General features: G+C 36.5%; 3 protein-coding genes across 9 annotated transcripts; all 3 read right to left on the bottom strand.

Annotated features, from left to right (window-relative positions):
* Positions 1 to 993: 993 nt before the first annotated feature.
* LOC140887807 (protein PLASTID MOVEMENT IMPAIRED 2-like) lies at positions 994 to 3,677 on the bottom strand. Its single transcript, XM_073295299.1, has 3 exons — positions 3,567 to 3,677; positions 2,812 to 2,885; positions 994 to 2,696 (listed from the first exon to the last, which is right to left on the bottom strand). Exon 3 carries the CDS (start codon positions 2,549 to 2,551, stop codon positions 1,052 to 1,054), a length of 1,500 nt encoding a protein of 499 aa, XP_073151400.1. The 5' UTR covers positions 2,552 to 2,696; positions 2,812 to 2,885; positions 3,567 to 3,677; the 3' UTR covers positions 994 to 1,051.
* On the bottom strand, positions 3,456 to 8,629 carry LOC140887805 (chloroplastic group IIA intron splicing facilitator CRS1, chloroplastic). 7 transcript variants are annotated; one of them, XR_012152012.1, is made up of 10 exons: positions 7,598 to 8,629; positions 6,712 to 7,192; positions 5,998 to 6,128; positions 5,557 to 5,907; positions 5,326 to 5,482; positions 4,579 to 4,868; positions 4,413 to 4,472; positions 4,202 to 4,279; positions 3,941 to 4,033; positions 3,456 to 3,805 (listed from the first exon to the last, which is right to left on the bottom strand). XR_012152012.1 is itself a non-coding variant. In XM_073295297.1 (9 exons), exons 1-8 carry the CDS (start codon positions 8,516 to 8,518, stop codon positions 4,238 to 4,240), a joined length of 2,433 nt encoding a protein of 810 aa, XP_073151398.1. In that variant the 5' UTR covers positions 8,519 to 8,629; the 3' UTR covers positions 3,456 to 4,033; positions 4,202 to 4,237. The 7 variants fall into 7 exon arrangements, 3 of the variants coding, with proteins under 3 accessions (XP_073151398.1, XP_073151399.1, XP_073151397.1); XR_012152009.1 differs by having other exon boundaries at positions 3,456 to 3,736; positions 3,842 to 4,279; XR_012152010.1 differs by having other exon boundaries at positions 3,456 to 3,731; positions 3,842 to 4,279.
* An 8,458-nt stretch (positions 8,630 to 17,087) lies between these two features.
* Positions 17,088 to 20,158, bottom strand: LOC140887867 (chloroplastic group IIB intron splicing facilitator CRS2-B, chloroplastic-like). Its single transcript, XM_073295434.1, has 9 exons — positions 20,085 to 20,158; positions 19,473 to 19,696; positions 19,233 to 19,317; positions 19,044 to 19,111; positions 18,428 to 18,478; positions 18,259 to 18,332; positions 17,939 to 17,997; positions 17,764 to 17,840; positions 17,088 to 17,339 (listed from the first exon to the last, which is right to left on the bottom strand). Exons 2-9 carry the CDS (start codon positions 19,686 to 19,688, stop codon positions 17,223 to 17,225), a joined length of 747 nt encoding a protein of 248 aa, XP_073151535.1. The 5' UTR covers positions 19,689 to 19,696; positions 20,085 to 20,158; the 3' UTR covers positions 17,088 to 17,222.
* Between the last annotated feature and the right edge of the window lie 35 nt (positions 20,159 to 20,193).

The raw sequence follows: 20,193 nt of genomic DNA, 5'->3' as shown, positions 1-20,193 counted from the left end.
GACTCAGCCTTGAGGACAAGGGTGATTTCGAAGACGGCGGTATTGTTATGGACTTGTTATTAGTAGGTTGTTATTAGTGGGCTGTTATTAGTGGGCCTAGATCCAAATAGCCCAAGATGTCTTAGAAGTGTCTAGATGGTAGACCTAGATGTCTTAGAAGAATCGAGAAAGAAGTCAATAGATTAAGGCACGAGGAGGAAGTTATTTTGTTCATTCAGTTATTGCTCTTGTTTTGTAACTAGCTTGAGCTAGTAGGAGATACTAGCATTTTGCTAGGGTTTACAGAGCTTGCTTTGGGAAAATATTTCTATTCCTTTTGCAATATAAATTGAGTTCTTAATTTGTGATCGTAACATCCTGCTGATATACATACCTTCCAGTCAGGATCAAGTACTGATGAAAAACTCATGATCCCGCGATTTATTCGGAACTAATTGATGTTTCTCAGTGTCTTCGGCTATCTGTGGTGGTGATATACGACTGTGATTCCATGTACCATACAACCCAACATTGAGTTTTCTTTGATCATGTGACTTTGTTACTTGACGGTGTTCAAGACTTCAAGCTTGGTTGATGGGCTAAATGACTACTCTCCTCAAGGGCTCGTGCTGAATCTTCGACATCTTGCCAAAGGGGGTATGGGTTCTAGTTGGAAGATTGTGTACACGAAGTGTGGAAATCTGATTTATGTTTTGTACAATATTGCTTTTTCTTTACATATATGGTTAATTTATCGTCTGTTACTGTTTTCTCGAACGTATGTATGCATGTACCATGTGTTGTAGTAATGTTTATATAATACAGTTTTTATTTTTTATTTTTTCGAGTTCCAAATTATTCATTAAAAACTAACTCCATTAATTATTCCTAAAATCCTTCAATCCTAAAATCCTTCAATTCTTCCATTAAAGCTGTGAAATACTAACCATTGAGTTTTGTTGACCACAACTGTTGTGTTTCATAGTTTTTGCTAGCTACCAGACATCAAAGTCAGATGTTAGTCCAATCTGCAAGAAAAAGATTATTATTACCAAGGCAATAAAACCAGAATTTATTTTACAGCTAGAACTGGGGGTGTGGTTGGCGTGATCTCTTTTCTCCTCCTCATTGCCAAAGATTTCGGTCTGAATGTGCGTCGACCCATGGGATATGATGCTCTTCGAGTCTTTGCTTTTTTCGCAGGTGTCATTTCAAAGATCTGGTTCATGGTTTTGGTTGAAATGGCGATCACAGGATCGTGAACCTCGTGTTCTTCCTCAACTTTTAGCTCCCTTGTTTCTTTTCGTGCAAGCTCAGCTGTTATTATATTTTCTTTCTCACTTGCTTTCAGAGCTTCAATCCAAGCATGAGCTGCCGCGACTTTCTTGTCCGCAATCTCCTTGGCTGTGTCTGCATGCCTGATCAGGTACTCGTATTCAAATTTGGAAATGGTGATTTTTGAGTTATTCTGAGTAGTCGAAGCTCTATTTCCCTTTGTGATCTCAATTTGCGCTCCTAAATTCTCGAGAGCTATCAGCTCTGATGATTTAGCGGCTTCAAGTTCTTGCGACGCCTCTTCTAATTTTCCCTCTGCTAAGTCTATCTCGGTATCAGTTTGCAAAACTTCTTGCCTGATCGTTGCCGTTTCTTCGCTGACATGGGAAAAATCGTTCTCGGCTGCTTCAGATTCAGATTTCAATCGTTCAAGGGTAAGTGATAGATTCGACACCATGGTTTTGGCCTTGTTTGCTGAAGTAGATTTTGCTTCCAGTTTAGCTTTAGCTCTAAGAAGCTTTAAGTAGAGATTTTGAATGGACATTTCTGTTATTCGTTCTTCCTTCTTTAGTCGTGAAGTCTCTTCCATAGCTTGCTTAAGCTCATTCCGCGCGTCGTCCATGGAAGCCTTTAACTGAAGACCACCCTCTCTAATTGAATCCAATTCCTTCTTTGCCGCCTCCAATTCTTTCGTGACAGAATCTAACAAAGACGGGGATTTGGAGCTTTCATTTCTTTCTGTTCTTTTCACCATTTCCTTGATTTTTTTCAATCCATTCTCTAACAGCTTGATATCTGATAATGTCACAGCCAGCTTGTTCTCTAATTTTTTGGCATTTTCAACTTCTCGAGCCATTTTCTTTATTTTATTCCGAGTCACCTCCCTCCTTTTCAAGAATCTCTCATTTTTCTCCTTTCTTTGAGCTTCAATCTCTCCATATTCCTTGATGGCCTCCATTTTAGCCAGCTCAACTAACACATGCTCTTCATTAGTTTCCTCGATCTCTCTTCTAATAGTTTCTAAGGAATTCGCAAGGAACGCCATGTTCAAAAGAGAGGAGTCTGTTTCCCTCTCGGCCAGTCTTTTTTCTTGCAAAACAGAAGCCGCATCCAGCTTAAGATTGTTCAGTTCTTGTTTCAAAGACTCGAATTCTGCCACCACTTTGGTATGCTGAGAATCTCCGGTTACCTGTCTTGTTGCACTTGTTTTTGCCATCTTCGGTTTCTTGCCCTCTCGTTTTCGTGTTTTGGCTCTTGAATTCGGTTCTTGCATTCTTGGACTCGAATTTTTCGCCATTTTCCTCTCAGCAAAAAGCTCCGATTCTGCTTCTGTTTGTCTTTTGCTTCAAGCTAGGATTCTTCTTCTGCTTAGATTTTGCTTTAAGCTAATTGGCTCCGGTGTCTGTTCCCAGCTGATGCTCTCTTGTTTGTGTGTGAAGCTTCTAAGGCACAATCACACTCAATGAGTTTACAGTTAATAATTTGGTAAAACGAGAATCAAGCTGCACTTGTAAAACGAAAGATGGAAATACAAATTTGGATCAAAATTATCGATACCTCGAGAAAACACGTTTGAAAAATTTTCATGGTAGGTTTGCTTTCAAGAATGCTTCCTCCATAAGAAGTGATACCTGCCATTTTCCCTTCCCATCATTGATCCCATCATTGATCTTTTCTTGAATGAAATTTTACAATTTCTATAAATTAAATCAAAATCTCAAATGATATTTCAAGTGTTATGCAATTGCCAAATATAAAAACGCACTGCTAAAATAAATATATTTCTGGGAATAAGTGGTCTAAAAGAAAGAAAGAAGTACTGGTGGCGATTTGGTGGCATCCCCAGCCACGGGAGTTTATCCTCCGTGGACCCCAAGAGAATTGGGAGCACTAGTTCGGAGGAAATGGACCCCTTGATGCACTAAACATTATATTTTTTTAAAAAAAAAAATCATACGACGAGATAAATTGCAATACTCTTTTCCAAGTTAGAGTGTATAAAACAGAATCAATAAATTTTTTTATAACAAAATGGCAAACAAAGAGTTTAATATCGAATTCTCAGCGTAAAATTTTTTCAATAAAATAAAATAAAATCATAGCGTGAATTGTCTTGTAAAAAGTTCACATCTTGTGCTATATATGTGCATGAAGGAATATTATTAACTATTATGAATATACAAAAAAATATTAATTATTATATAAACGAGTAATGCATTAAATACGGACATAGCAAGTAGAACTTATGACTCACTTCAGCTATAAAAACTGTTTATATCAGCTCCAAATGTAAATGGAAATTAGTAAATTACAGAAAATATCTCAATATATCTGGCTGGGTTGATTTACATTGTCCGGATTGTCATTCATCAGCTGTGAACGATATCAAGGCGCCAATATCAGCGGCATACTCTATCCCTCACTGGAAGTGAATAGCCCAAGGCTTCAAGCTCATACATCAACGCCGAGACGTCCCACTATCCTAAATAAGTTCCAGAGTCATCTCGGAAGGGAAGAGTTTTGAGCATTTTGTAACCAGGGATAAAAATAACTGTTGATGAAAAAGAGAATTTATGGATGTATATACCTGAAGGGCATCTTGTATGATCAGTTCAAAAAGGCCAGAGCCCAGATGGCTTTTAACGAGCAATTTGAAAAAGAATCTGAACGTCACATGTCGTCTTACCTTTAAGCGAAGCTGCTTGGTAGTACCAGAGAAGTGATCATAGATTGGGTTCATCCATTTCAATATCTTGGATTCATGATACAAAGGAAGAAGCTGTTGCGCATGAGACCATATTTTGATGGATGAAATAAATAGCGTTTGGTGGGAGTTTTAAATGATCTAAGTATGTCTCTAAAAATAAACATAAAGTTTTATAGCGAAGTGCTGGTTTGAACCTAAAGTGTGTTCATCGATTATGTTTATACATATATACAGTAAAACCTTGTAATGTTCTGCATGATATGCACAGTGAACCGTCTAGTTCCTCGTGCAATCAATCATTCTCTTCCGCACTTCATCCTGCGAAATTCGAAGGTTCAATTTAATCCCCGGTTCAACAATGATAATGGAAACGAGCTTCATCAGAAGGACTTCAAGTATTTATTATACAGCTGCAAAGTACAAGTATTATTCAATATAAAATAGTATTTACCAGTTTGAGTTCTAGATCACAAATCTTCTGCTCTTTTTGCTTGGCAAAGAACTTCATCGACTGTTGCAGCGAAAAAAACCGAAGATAAGAGATCTGGAGTCTGGACAAAGGCATGGCATTTGAAGTAAGTAATTTCGACTTGAATAGGAAACTCAAGCACACTTACTCCGGTCCTCTGCATTTCAAGTGATCTTGACATTGCGTCACGATTATTCAGCAAATTTTGAGGTACGGACCTTGGACGCTTATGGTTTTTACCACGATAAATTATTATCGCATGCCCTATTTTAAGTTTGACTATGGAGATCAGGACTCCTCCGCTCTCTGTTTCGAGGAATTTTGCGGTAGCAATGACCTGTGAAAACTTTTTCTGCATCGTAATCACTTTCACCATTTCTCTATGCTTCCAGTGTTGATGCATGCCTTCTATGATGCCATTAAAAACCCCGCGTCTTCCTGAAACCAAAAAATTAATACATCAGTTCTGGAAAGCATATGAGTGTAAAATGACTTATAGATTTCATTTTAGTGTAACAAATAAAGCTCAATCTTACAATTATATCAAAGTCAAGCTCTCTCGGTTGATTCAAATTAATCACAAGTTGGTAAAATTTATTGGAAGGAACATTATTAGCTTCTACCCCTGATGTCCTATGAGGTTACCTACATGTTATAACAATGTGCATATTATACTGTACTACTGTAAGGTTCTAAATATTTCGATTGTTTTGTTACCATTGGCTATAATTTTTGGTAGTTTTATCAGCTTTATCTTTTGGTGCAACAAACTCTTGGTCTGACAAATATCATACTGATTAATAAATAAATATGTAATTGACCACAGAAAAAAAGAAAAAAGAAAAAGCACATCAAAGGAAGAATTTTTTTAAAATTTAATTTTTCATTTATTTACCTAGCACTAAACTGCTATCCAATTTCAATCCCATTACACGTAGGCATTCTCGCTCCTCTTGGGATATAACTTCTTGGTCTGGATCTTGCTCAGAGCGTCTCCATGCAAGGTTTAGTTTCTCCAATGTGTAAGCCGATCTCTCTATCTTCTTCTTAAGCTGACATATAGCAGTTAATATATAAATGCAGGCCTTTTATTAGACAAATACTGTAGGAAGCAATATAACTTTACAATAAAATGCCTCCACTTCTGATATTTGATTTCCCTTTCCAGTGTCTCGTGTTCTGCTTCCAGTTGAACTTCAATTTCACTCTTCCCTTTCGGAAAGCTCCAGCCTTCTGATTGAATATTATGGAACTCTGATAAAGTGCCAGTGATGCCAGAATCGAGTGCATGTTCGTGGGTGATAGAGAAGGTTTCACTAGCTTTTAGCCTCGCAGTTTCTTCACGAACGTGGAACCTTGTGAGTTCCGTTTCTCGCTCAGCAACAAGGTTTGCAACTTTTGAGGGAAGGAAATCCTTCCCTCTGTAAAGAATTATGAAGAACTTGTTTCGCAATAAAAGAACTCCTCCAGTGAGGATCTGTGTCAGCATCGATACGATCATAAATGCAAATGTTATTATGGATTCTGAAAGATTACAAGTTAAAAATCATGAACATGAAACACTTGCCTTGAGCTCATGTGCCATTTGCTCGTTGTTGGTGTTCGGAATCCCCCACTTTAGAGCAATCTTTGCTATATGACATTTTTCCCACAATTTAAGAATGGCTGTAGCTAGTCCTTGCAGTTTTCTGTTTCTTCCTAAAAACTCAAACATAAGCTCAGTCAAAACTATAGGACCACGGGTATACTGTCATCCTAAAAGCTATAAGTGATAATGATTATTCCTGTTTCTTCCTAAAAACTCAAAACATAAATTCAGTCAAAAATAAATTCAGTCAAAACTATAGGACCCCGGGTATATTGTCATCCTAAAAGCTTAAGTGATAATGATGATAAAACTCAAACCTTCAAACAGGACATATAGACATAGGCAGCTACATTTAAACACACGTTCAAACATCATGTTTTCATTGATGTGCCATATAGACATAGGCAGCTACATTTAAACACACGTTCAAACATCATGTTTTCATCGTTGTACCATATAGACGGCTACACTGAACAACAGGACAATTATTACTAGACTCCAATAACTATTTGCATAATCATTTCCAAACACAAATTTTTCCTGATGTCCGTCCTACCGTGAAAACCATAAGTTTAAAGACTGAAATGGAACTTCCAACTGAAAAAACTGAGTTGAGGTGCAGATTAATGATGTAATCTGATCGAAAAGTTATGCAATTCAGAGTCTGCGACAGTACAGAGGAAAAATGCATACCAAGAACAAAATGAGTCGGTAAAGGGCGAGCAATCTTCCTCAAATACGTAAGTTCAGAATCAGTCAGCTGTGATCTAGTATGAGGAGGACAAAGCCTAAAGGGCGTCTTAAATCCAGGACTATGTTCCGGAAGCAAATCTGCATCCACTGGTAAAGGCTTTGGCATCCACCAATCGACAAACCGAGGTCCTAACTCATCCAATAACCTGTCGGATTCTCTTTCATAAAGTGGTGTGATACATTGAATTTCCCACTTACCATCTTTTCCATGGCTCATTTCGGTCAGACTACTATCTGCAAAATTTAACTGATCAATGGTTGTGCTCTTTTCATAATTCGTAGAGGAGGAAGAATGTTCCTGATCAAAACTGGAGTTTTTGCAAATCTTCGGATAATGCCTTGATCTTGAGACATAGTTGCAACCTCTATAAACCGCAAGAAAATCTTTTTTACTCCATACTACAACACCCCCAGTCTTCAGCTGCTCAGCATTACAAAAAATATACATTAAAGAAGCAACCCAAAGAGCACTCGAAAAGTAGAATGATATAGAAAAATAAGGCACTCTCGGAAAGGATCCTCTTCCAGTGATACTGGTAATATTACAGAGATGAGAAGACAATACAAAAGTAATGCTCGAATTGCAAACCCATCACAAAACTGGTAATGTTTGAATACTAAATTGGTATGATTAAATGTTACATGCAGGATGACTCCCAAACCCCAGGGGAAAAAATGCAGCCAACTCATATATTTTATCAAAACTTGCATATAATAAAGGCAAACCAAACAACTACTAGAAAAACCAGGAAGAAATTCTACAAGCAATAGCATATACAGTTCTTGGTGATAAAATAAAGGAAGTTTGAACTTATACGTGGCTGACCTCGACTATTTCTCGAGCTCTATCCAAGTTTCGACACAAAGGAAGATCAAATTTAAGCAATGCAAGTTCATCACTTCTCCAAGTAAGAACAACTTGATTAACAACATCCTCGGTCACCCCAGCTTTTTTCACCTTCACCCATGTTTTCATCGTCGCTGCCTCACTTCTCAATCTTCTTAGCAACTCTCCATCAAGGCTCGATTCAGCAGCTGTCGCCACTTTCTCCTTCTTTCTCCTAGTAGTTACCATTCTTTCCTCTCTCTCCCAAGGTAAATTATTCGATTTTTCGCCCTTGCCAACATTTTCCAGTGGAATGCCAAATTCAACATTTTTTAATGGTTCCTGATCCACCTCGAAAGTTATCCCTACCTCAGCATAATTTTCATAACCCCCATCCCCCCAGAGTTCATTTGGTGGAAATATAAACTTAACATTTTCTGGTTCCTTTTGAACTTCCTCCAACTCTTGCGATTCTTGGAGCTTCTCAATCCCTTTATAGATTCTCTTCATTGCCACCCTACCTCTCCCACCACCCACTTTTCCGGTCAAAGCTATGTCAGGATGATCTACAACTACGTCCAAGGTATGATCTTTATTCCTTTTCCGCCTTGTAAATCGCAAAATCTCTTCGGGTTTTACAAGGAGAGGGCCATTCATCCACGGCGCAGTGTGCGTTTTCATAGCTGAACCAGAATCCGAGATGGGTCCGGAAGATTTTGGATAAAACTTTTGGCTTTCACATTCAAAGCTTCTGCTTTCCAATTTTGCACTGCCACTAGCATCATTACGAGGGCCAGAAATGATAACTCCCAGAGATTTAGCTGGATTAGACAAGAAAAACGAATGTAAAGGAAGTGTGCAATTGTGGGGATAAGAGGCGACTCTGTTAGAACCAGCAAAAGGCAGAGGAGGGGGAGACATGGAGATGAAGCTGATATTTTTGTGGCAACTCCCCAGAGATTTCTCTTCTCTTCTCTTCTCCAAACTTTCTTTTTGTAGATGAAGCTTATATTTTTGTGGAAGCCGTGTAGAGTGATCTGAATGACCAGAGCTCTTATTCGAATATACATATATATATATATATAATTTATAATTTAACTTAAAAATAATAATATCTATCAAATATTTTTTAAAAAAACAAACAAATATGAGTTAATTATGAATAAATCCCCAAACCCAAACCTTTCTTTCTCCCAACTCCCTCCCTTAAAGATTCTTTCGTTGCACTCCTAAGGATCACAAAACTTGATTATTTTAATATTTAATTTTTGTACTCAATATAGGTTGTTTTGTGCTTAGATCTGAAGGTTTTATACTTATATCTAAAGATCTCTGTGCTTATATCTCATGTTTTAATGCTTATTTTGGAACAAAAAATTATGTGCAAAAAATAATATCAGAGCTTTAGGTTAAATATTCAGACTTAATATTATTCGTTAACTCATACTTTTCTTTGTTGAGGAGAAGATTTTTTACAAAAAATGACTTCAAACGAAGGTTTGAATCAAGAGGATTCTATTTATATGAAATCCTATAAACAAGTTAATCTGTTCACAACAGAGTACTTACGACAGAAAGATGATTTCTAACTCTCAATTTTTAGAAATTACCCCAGATTCCTCTAAACTCTCCGGAGATCTTAGAAAAATTCAAAAGACAGTATAATATTACAGCAATCAGCTGTATGAAATACTTCGGCAGATTGAAGGAATCCTTAAGAAACAAGAATAAATTCTTGTAACCCTAAAGGATCTTCAAACTAAAATCACAAATCTAGAACAAACTTCAGGTTCTAGAAAAGAAAATACAGGAGGAAGGTTACCACTCTCGTTTGGTACCGAACCGTTGTTACATCAGAAAGGTAAAACCAAAATGGTTCAAAAACCTTTAACTGATGATGAAAGGATGATTAATCTTATAAAATCAGTATCAAAGAAAAACACTATCTGATGACTACTTTAGAGAGATTAAATCTCGAAGATCTACAAGATCTCGCGGATTCTTTTGCGAATCTCAAAGTAGTAGATCTAAAAATGAACTCCCCTGAGGGTGAACAACCCATAGGGAATCCCCCAAGATATGCGGTTAAAACAGAAGAACCACATAGTGAGTTTCAGGTTGGAGAAAATTCACATCCAACAGGAACCAGATCAAGAAGAAGTAAAATCTCACTCCATCAAACTCCTTACGGAAAAACTGTTTTAGATCCAATACATCCTTACGGGGTTATGTTAAATCTTGATGTTTTGGACTTCAAAAATAGAGAAGATCTTATAGATGATTGGACGTCAGCTATGAGAATTGCAGCAGGGACATTAGATCTCAATAAAGAAAGATTCATTAAACTTCTAGAAATGAGTCTAATGGGATCTGTCAAGATTGCTTGGGAGATGACTATGCCAGATACGAAGGAATCAATCTTAGCAGGAGAATCCCTCAGCGAAATTGGAGAAAGAATGGTCACCCTATTTAAAGCACAATTCATAGGGGTAGACTATTTCAACAATCAAGATACAGAGAAAAAGAGAAGATATACTCAAGCTCTGTATAGCCTCGAGTTACATGATATCTGTTCAGTTGATGAATACATTATGTTATTCACTAAATACAGATGAAATTCAGGAGTCGAGGAAAATGTAGCTATTCAGCTATTTTCGCAAAAATGCCAAGTCCCTGGAGAGAAATGCTGATTAAAGAATACGTTCCAGGTCATCTTGACACTTTGGCAAGACGCGCGTCCTTTTTGAAAGGAAAATTGGCAGAATGGTGCCATTTGGCAGCATTACAGAAGAACTACAAGAAAATAAGAGGTATAAATAAACGTACACCTTTATGTTGTAAAGATAATGATCTTCCAACGATCATTGGAAACAAATCACAGAGATTTAAAAGGAAGAAATTGAGAAGTAATCCCTACAATAAAAGAATGAGAAGTTCTTGGAAACCAAGAACATTTTGGTCCAAACAAAAGGCCAGATCTTATAGGTCAGGAAGAAGAAGTGGACCTACAAGAACATCCCCAGTAACAAGCTCATCACAAAGCAGGGGAAGAACACCATCAAGAAGAATTTTCAGAAGAACTCATACAAGAGCAAGTGAAAGTTTCAAGGATTGCAACTGCTGGACATGTGGAGCAAGAGGACATATATCTACAAATTGTCCAGAAAACGAGAAAAAAAGAGTTAAACTCTTTGAAGCAACACCAGATATGGATGATGCGGTCTTCTTTCAAGATCTAGTCCAAGTATATCAATTTGAGGATATCCCCTCAGATGAAAGCATATACGAAGAAGAGATATTGTTTAGTCAAGAAGATTCTGAGGATGGATTAGAATCAGAATCAGAATAAAGAAGAAGTGTTTCGGCATGAAACACATGAAAGTTTGGCTGGATTCTTTAGCCAAACCACGATATCTCATAATATGGTCCAAAGGATTATGAGAGAAAATTCAACGTTACAAAAGTACCAGGGATTTTCGGCAGGACAAGTAGAAAAAGTCTTAGGCAACCTAGGGCTTAGACAAAGAAGACATAATTTGATTTACAAAGTATCCAGAAGGGAAATGGCAATCCCCATGGAGTTAACAAGTAATCAAATAGAGATGCAGTTAATTCCTTTTGAAGAAATAAGAGAGGAATTGCAAAAGTTGAAAGGTGAGGTAGCAAGGACGATGTCTTGGATTCATATTGGAGCAATCCAAATAATGATCAAGGCAACTTTTAAAGAAGGAATAGATTCACCCATAGATATCGTAGTATGCGATAAAAGAATGGGGAATATTCAAGATGCTGTCCTGGGTACTATCTCAGGAAATCTTTGTGCAGGAAAAATTGTAGGAGTTATCTATCCAAGAATAGCCTACAATTTAGCTGACAGGGACTTTAGTCGAGCCTTGACGTTGCATCAAAACTTCAAGGAAAAGAGACTAATGAAGGAAGGTAATAGACCATATTCTATTACATATCAAATTTCATATGCTCTTTCTAATACTCATCATTCTGAATTATTTATTAGAAATGAGTTCATTGAAATTCCAGAGATCTTTGGGAAAGTTGCTCATGCAATATACCCAGAAAGAATCGAGTTTCCTTTAATTCAGGAAACAGACATTCAAATCCAAGACAGACCGGTTCTATACAGAGACCTTAAAATAGAACCTCGAAGGTTATCTTTTCAAGGAAACCGAATGACAAGTAGGAGATGGGACAAATCTCCTATTCAATAAATTTCACCAGAAGAAAAAGAGTTTTCTATAATAGAAAAGCTTAGATCTCCAGAAGGATGGAAAGAAGTGAAAATAGTATTCGATATTACAAGTCATCGGAACCAGTTTCCTTGTAACTCGATTTACTATTTGGAACAACATGAAAAAGAAACATACCAAGGATTGATAAATATTGGAGAATTGAAAGTTCAAATATGTGGAATTCCAGGAAAAGAAGTGGATCAGCTCATTCTTGGCCTAGAGTTTCTGGAGGACCATAAACCATGGAAACGCCTTGAAAAAGGAATAGAGTTCATGGCAAAAGAAAAGACTTGGAGGATTCAATAAGAATTCTACGAAATAGAAAACCAAGAGAATTGGATAAGGGACAATCCCTTAATCAGATTCGAGAACTCTGTTTACAAACAGAGGAAGAAGCAGCTGTTGAAATTAGTAAGTCATGAACATGATTTACTAGATCGCATTGAAGAGGTAGAAAGGAGTAACCATACTTTACCTTCTGAAGCCTTAGGAAGACTAAAGGTGAATAGTCTTAATCGGATTACTGAGTTACAACACAGTCTGTTAAAAATGGCAGGGCCATTTAGTAATCCCTTTAAAAAATGACAACAAGTCCTTTCTCCATATACATTTCGATAGAGATGTTGTATGAACAATATAAAGCTGAATACTTTGCAGCTTATATTGATTCGGGAGCAGGAATTTGTACAGCAAAAAGAGGAGTCTTCCCTGAAAAATGTGAAGAAGATTTGCCAAAAATTGCTGGACGAGATTTCTCTCGAAGAATTTTAATTCTTTGCAAAGGAATAAAACAAGCAGAGATCCTTATAGGAGGAGCAGGTCAGACACCTTGGTACAAGGTAAAGACACCACCAATCTATTTCCATGATACATGAGCTGATATCCTGTTAGGAAATAACTTCTTACAAATGTTTAAGAAGTACACACAAGACAATGAGTCAAGAAGACTTATGTTCACTACAATTTATGATCATAAAATTATCGTTCAAAGACTCAAAGTTGCTTTTTATCGACAATTGCCGATAATATTTCGCAGCCAGCGTGGTGATAAGGGACAACTTTTTCATCCAAAAATGAAAGATCCAAGAAGGTTTGGAGAAACCATGTTGAAAATAACAACAGAACAAGAACTCCAAACAGATGATATGGAGCTTCTCAAGGTAACTCTAAATCATAGAGATATAGAGTTAGAAAATAAGGTATCCCTTGAAGATGTCAAAAAGAGGCTCAAAGAAAGTTATAATGAGCATCCTTTGGCATGGTGGGATAGAAATCAACTCAAAGTCAGTCTTACTCTAAAGAAAGGCGAAGAGTATGAATTCGTCAGATATAAGCCTATTCCGATGAACATAACAGATCAAAGGGATATAAGAATGATTATCAAGAAACATTTGGACCTTGGTCTAATCAAAGAAAGAGTTTCAACATATAGTAGCCCAGGGTTTCTGGTCAGAAATCATGGTGAAATAAAAAAAGAGAAACTCAGGTTAGTTATTAACTACCAAGGTATTAATAAAATCCTGGAGTTTGACGGGTACTTCATACCTAGTAGAGAACATCTAATTAGCTGTGTACGAAATGCTAGAGTGTTCTCAAAATTTGATTGTAAGTCTGGATTCTACCAGATAAGAATGGAAGAAGGCAGTAAAAAATTCACAGCCTTCTCTACTCCACAAGGACACTATATTTGGGAAGTTATGCCTATGAGATTGGCTAATGCACCCCAGATATTTCAAAGAAAGATGGATAACCTTTTTAAAGATTATTTCAACTTTATATTTGTTTATATTGATGATATTCTTATAGCATCAAAAAATATAGACGAACACGTTAAACACTTAGAGATTTTCTCTAAAATTTGTAAACAAGAAGGACTGGTGTTATCTGAAAAGAAAGAAGTCATAGCAACAAGGAAAATTGAATTCCTCGGTATTGAGATTGATGAAACTGGAATAATTCTACAACCCCATATTGTGGAAAATGTAAAGAATTTTCCAGATAAATTCAAAGATGTAAAACAACTCCAGAGTTTTCTTGGAGTAGTTAATTTTGCAGGGATGTTCATTAACAATCTAGCAATGTACAGAAAGGTGTTCAGTCCTTTGTTAAAAAAGGATGCTAGGTTTATATGGACCGATGACCATACTAAAGGGGTAAACCAATTAAAAGAGATATGTAAGAATCTCCCAAAAATGGCTATACCCGTAGATGAAGATGATCTGGTATTATTTACAGATGCCAGCGACGATTGGTGGGCGACAGTCCTTACCAAATTCACCCTAGATGGGGAAATACCATGCAGATACTGTAGCGGTCTTTTTTCAGAATCTGAGGCCATTAGATGGCATATCAACGAGAAGGAATTTTATGCGGTTAAAAGGACTTTTGAAATATGACCATTATTTTTACTTGCTAAAAAATTCACTCTGAAGGTTGATAACACCCAGGTAAAAGCTTTCCTAAAGAATAAGATTGAATCTAAACCTGAGAAAGCTAGATTATTAAGATGGCAAGCATTATGTCAAAATTATATTTTTGATATTGTTATTATTAAATCTCATGAAAATATTCTTGCAGATTTTTTAACAAGAGATGGAAGGCAGTGACGTGGATTCCATCCTGAAAATGCAGAGGCATCTCAGGGAACACCTTGGGTTGCTTCAAAACGAGTTCAACCAGTTAGCCATTAATGCTGAAATGGCCGGCAGGTTACAACAAGCTGATCGGATCAAAGTATCTAATCGAATTACAGGATGTATGCAAGCTCAAACACAACTATGGGCTGCTATTCAAGGGCCAATTGTGAAGATTATAGAGAAACCATTGGTTTCTCATAAACAAGATATACTAAAACCATTGGTTTTACAAGAACAAGAAATACAACCACCGATTGTGAAGCAAGATGTTGAGGAATCTAAAACTCAAGAAATAAGAGCTAATCTATCATCAGCCTTTGATGATCTGGATGAAGCAACAATTGATGAGGATAACTCATCAAGTCAACCCTCCGCCTCTGGGGTAAAAGAGGAAGAGATCAATCTTAGGCCCAACACTGACAAGGGCAAATCTAAGATTGATACTAATCCTTCTATTATTTTTCCATTCCAGGTTTATCAACAGAAGTGGGAGAAATTGAATACAAGGAATGAAATCAACCCGAACACTTGCAGGGTTGATATTGCAGGAATATATCCAAGGGTTTGGCTAAAAAACAATGTCAATCCTAAAGATGTAAAACTCTGGTATGAATTTGGGGCTTTGGCCTCAGTTTATACAACGTCACCAAGCTTTCTGGAGATATCACAGTTACCAAAATGGATTCAGGAAGCAGTCCAAGAAACATGGGCAAATAATGATCATTTGTCCAGAGGAGATGTGCTTGAGTTATATTTTTTCAGTACAGCTCCAGAACCAATAGTGAAAGGATCACACGAACCCTTTCATTTTATCAAGCTGAGGAGACCTGATATAAACAATCATAAATTTATCAAGGATCCTAAAACTGAAGAAATACCCTTGGTGTCCACTTTCGGGGAAAATGAGATCTCAACCAGAAGGGCATGGGGTATTTGGGTCTGTCTTACTGAGATGGACAAAATCAAGTTTCCATTCAAATTTTATCAGAATTCTGTGAACGGATCGTTCCTGTTGAAACAATGACAGGAAAAACTACAGCATTTGCGGAAGAACTCTTCGAAAAGAAAAGAAATCTTTTGTGGAACAACAAGCTGCCGGGGAGTAAAGAAACTCGCCGAAAATTTTGTAACATGGCTCATATTGGACGATGGTCAGAGAATATCTGCCCAGAATGCCCAAATCAGAAGGAGTCAGAATTTGGAAAAACCTTTAGACCCCGAACGGATCGAAAGGATTTTTTCGAGACAAGCAAAGGTGGACAAGGACCACCAAAGATGCGTTTTCACAGGGGTCTACTTCAAAAGCAAAAGATGCCCCGACAACAATAAAGCAGACATGTGAGGAGAATAAAGCCAAAAGAAAGTGGCAGGCATGTGATTCCTCCACTAGTAAAAGATGCCATCAATAATGACAAAAAAAATTCAAGACAGCTGCCTCCTCCACTAGTAAAAGATGCCATCAATAATGGCATAAAGAAATACAAGACAGCTATAAGATTCCCTGAAGTTTCTCGGTGAAACGAGTGGAACTATAGCTATAAATACAGGCATTTGAGAAAGCTGAAGACATCGATCATTCCCTTCAGTTTTCTTACGAATAAAATTGTTGTAATATTTCTCTTTCTATTGTAATAAGTTTTCGTTTATGTATTTCAAGAACGAGGCTACTATGAGTAGCTAAACAAGTTGTCTTCTTCTCTTCAAAGAAGTTGATTTATGTAATAATATTATGTCTGAATAATTTTTCTAAAATATCTTGTTCTTTCATGTTCATATTTTATAATTAAATTTATATATCATACGCCTTAAGGTAGAAAACGAATTAAGGCTGTGCTGGGTGTCGTTGAAGGAGCTTGTGCAGAAACCATCTGTTGCGACTGCGTGGTTGGAGTGTGAGGAGCACTTCGTAAAACTCGGCAGGTATGACCCGACGACATTATGGTCAAAGAGGTATTTAAATTTGATTCACTTTACGGAAGCATGTTGGACCCTAATATAAAGTATATAGGCTGAAAACCTTGCGCAACCAATAGTTCTTCACGACATGAACTGGTTCGATAGGTAAAACAACGCCAAAGTACAAAAGATTAGTTGAATACTTGTTTAATCAAAATTGGGGACCACTAGGAAGTGCAAACTAAAAAATTTAAATGTAGGGAGTTAGAAGAAATTTATGTTTAGGTTTAGGGATTTTAAAATACTTACCCCATAATAAATCTACCCGGGTTTGCAATCCCTCTATTACGGGAATTTTTTTTTCTTAATCTACCCGGGTTTGCAATCCCTCTATTACGGGAATTTTTTTTTCTTTTTTTGGAAAAAAATTATTTGATAGTTAGTAAATTTATTTATTTAATTATAAAGTCCATGTTTATTAACTAAAGGAATTTTTTGATTTTTTTGTGTGGATCTTACGGATCTGTTTCTATATCATTTTACATCTAAAAAAAACCCCACACAATTTTATCCCGTTAAATTAGAACAAAATATTCTTCTTTTTCATAGAAACTGTTAAGTATTATATATTTGTATCTGCTCAAAATTTATAAAAAAGATCACTTATAAAATTTATCTGGATTCTGATTTTGCCCCAGAAACCTAGTTGAATTTGGTAATATATTTCAACTTAGGAACTTCGATTAATCCTACAAATAAAGTGAAGTAGAAGAGACAAAAAAATGGCAGAAATTGGACATTGATGATAGAAAAATGTACATCTTGTCCTATTTTACATGATCATAATCAAACTTTGTTGTACTTGTATTTCTGTCCCAGATTAAATCTGGTAATTCGACTGCTGAAGCCTTCCAATATTAGTGTCCTCACGGCCTCGGTCCCTTGTTCAAGAGCAGCATCCATCTATGTTAACAGAAAAAAGAGAGTTGTACTAATTTCAAATTCCATTTGATTCAAAACCAAAATTTTGCAACTTCTTTGAAAAATGAAAATAAATCGAAGGCCTGCAATTAAAAAAACATTGAGAAAAAAACTCATAATATATGCGCTCGAACTAGAGTAGCTCAACAAGCACTCAAACTCAAGATGGAAAATTTCATGCCCAAGTTCAACTCTTATGGTCATTGTGACGAGCTACTCTCTAATTGATTATTTATGTGCATAACATATCGGGACCAACATTGAACCGATGAGAAAATTCAATGATAATCACCGTGTTCACTTGGTACACTGAGCAAAATAGAGAAAACATATGTGCATTGCTGAGGCCTACAATAGCAATACGATAATGTACCATGTTGAGGTCAGTTCGACCATTTCCACTTACCTCCTTCCGCTCTGAGGGACTGAATTTCTGAAGAAGATAAGCCTTCATGTCCATGGTACCTGGCGGATTACCAACACCTGCCACGTGTAGAATCACATTTCACTCAAGCTTTGTAAGTGAACTTGAATTTCATTATGTTAGAAATAGAACCATGAACAGGTGTTAAGAGACAAACCTATGCAAAACCGAGGAAATTCACGGAGACCATCTAAATGCTGCATAACACTCTTCACACTGTGTAGCAAATAAGGACACGGTAAGTTTATTTTAGTTAACTAAATGCAGAGAAGATAAGAATCCAAATAGCTCCTAGGCTAAAACAAGGCCAGAATTTATGAAAGAACACTCCAGGAGTATCAATTACTAAATTGATCACTGGAAAATAGTTGCTAGGCCAAAAACAATGCCATATTCTACATAGGTATGGTTTTTGGTTTGGAATGCGTTCAGGGGATTTGCTGCAACAATGTTCACATGTAAAAAGCTGGAAAATACCCGTTATGATGACCATGTCCTCCTTTGGGTTGCAGCCTCAAAACTCCATTGGGCAGGCTCATTTCATCATAAACCTACAAGAATTGTTTAAAAATTAGCCACAAGTTAAAGAAAAAATGTGATATAAGAGAATAATTCTACTATTACAAATTTTAAAATAGATGTTGACCAGTAGGATGTGTCGCAAAGGTACTTGATAATAAGCAGCGAGTGGTCCAACCTGATAGCACAAGAAAGACAACATTACATTATGTAGTAGCTTCGTAATCAAAACTTCATGCTAATCCACGTCAAGAAAATGAGAGCACGTATGTCATATATTCTGCTATATACATGATATCCAAACGGCAAGCAATAACGGATGATAACCAAGACTCTGCCATGCTAATTTGTTAGCCACCTCAAAAAGACAATTAACATCTGAAACTACTAGCAATATGGTGTACAGCAATCAAACTTGTAACTTGATTAACCCAATGAATATTTAAAAGCTACTAAATCCATGCATTCGGATCATAATCAGTATAGCATTCTCAAGCAGACTTGATATTCTCCTTCAAAGTTACAAGGAAACAAAGAGGCTTTCTCATGTTACGTCAAAGGAGCTAATATTAATATTATAAATTTTTACAAAAATAAAAGACACAGAACGCAACTGAGGTTTTGACCACACCTTTACAGAATTACATTTCCCTCCTGATATCTCCCTTCTTACAATTCAAAATCTAGCTAAACAGCTAAGAAAGACAGAAATCAGCAAAAGAAAGAAACCAGTAAGAACATACCGACTCGCCACTGAAATTCATATATGTCTGTGGCTTGGCCAATAAAATAGGAACCTCTCCTATGGAACCTGCACCAATCCGCTAAAAAATGAAACTTATCAATTAAAATTCCAATGATGGAATAAAATCTACATAATATCACTTCTAATTTATTTGCTTTATGTCACGCAAAAATGGCTAAATAATCACCTATTCCAATCAATGCTTTGGACTGTATGGTGTTCATCAAAATTCCTTCAGCTTGAGAGATGCGGTCAATCATTTCGAACCCAATCTATTTCCGGCAAGTCCCATAATCAACATCAAATATTAATCCATTTAAACCAAAATGAAACTCAAAAAATGAAAGAAAGAAATAAAGAAAACCAACATGATCCAAAACCCAAGAAAATGAGAAAAAAAAAACAAGTCAATAAGCAGAAGAAATACATTATGTCGGGTTCCCTGATACTTGTTTCCAGGGTTCCCCAATCCAACAATGAGCCATGGAGTATACTCAGTCTTTACTTCTTTGATCTCAGGCAATGAAGCGGAAACTCGAAGTCTAGCTGAAGTTGAATGTTTACGGAAAAACGGGGAAATTTCGATCCTAGAATGAGATATGTAACTTGAAGAGTTAATTGGGGAAAATACTGCAGAAAGCATTGATCAACCTGAAAATAAAAATGTGCTATTATGTCAAATTAGCGGGCATAGCTTCAAATGCCGAACGAGCATAAGATACAACTAATTAACGCATAAAATGATACAAAACAATGAAAACGAACGGGTGCCCAAAAAAACACAAACTTTGCAATAGTTCGAATGGATAAAAGATAAAATTAGGGAAAAAAAATCCATGCTCAAGAATTCACCCAAACAAAACACCACACGAGCTTCAAATTCGATTTTTTTTTTTTGGGAAAAAATCAAAATAAAAAAGTCTTCCCATTCAATGCCAAATGAAAAACAATCTATAAAACCAAGCAAACCAAGAAGAAATTCATAAAGGGTAAAGCATCCAAACAAAAACAAAGAGCAGGTGATAAGGGGAAGAGAGACCTCTATCTTGTTTTACAATCCAAATTATCGTTTGAATGGGAGCGAAGCAGAGCAGCAAGAAGGATAGGGGTGACTGTTTGAGAGTATTGGAAATGGAGTTGAGCTAATG

The sequence above is a fragment of the Henckelia pumila genome, chromosome 3, assembly GCF_033568475.1.
Source record: "Henckelia pumila isolate YLH828 chromosome 3, ASM3356847v2, whole genome shotgun sequence".
NCBI lineage: Eukaryota > Viridiplantae > Streptophyta > Magnoliopsida > Lamiales > Gesneriaceae > Henckelia > Henckelia pumila.
The sequence above is the reverse complement of the archived record's forward strand: the minus strand, read 5'-3'. Positions and strand labels throughout refer to the sequence as shown.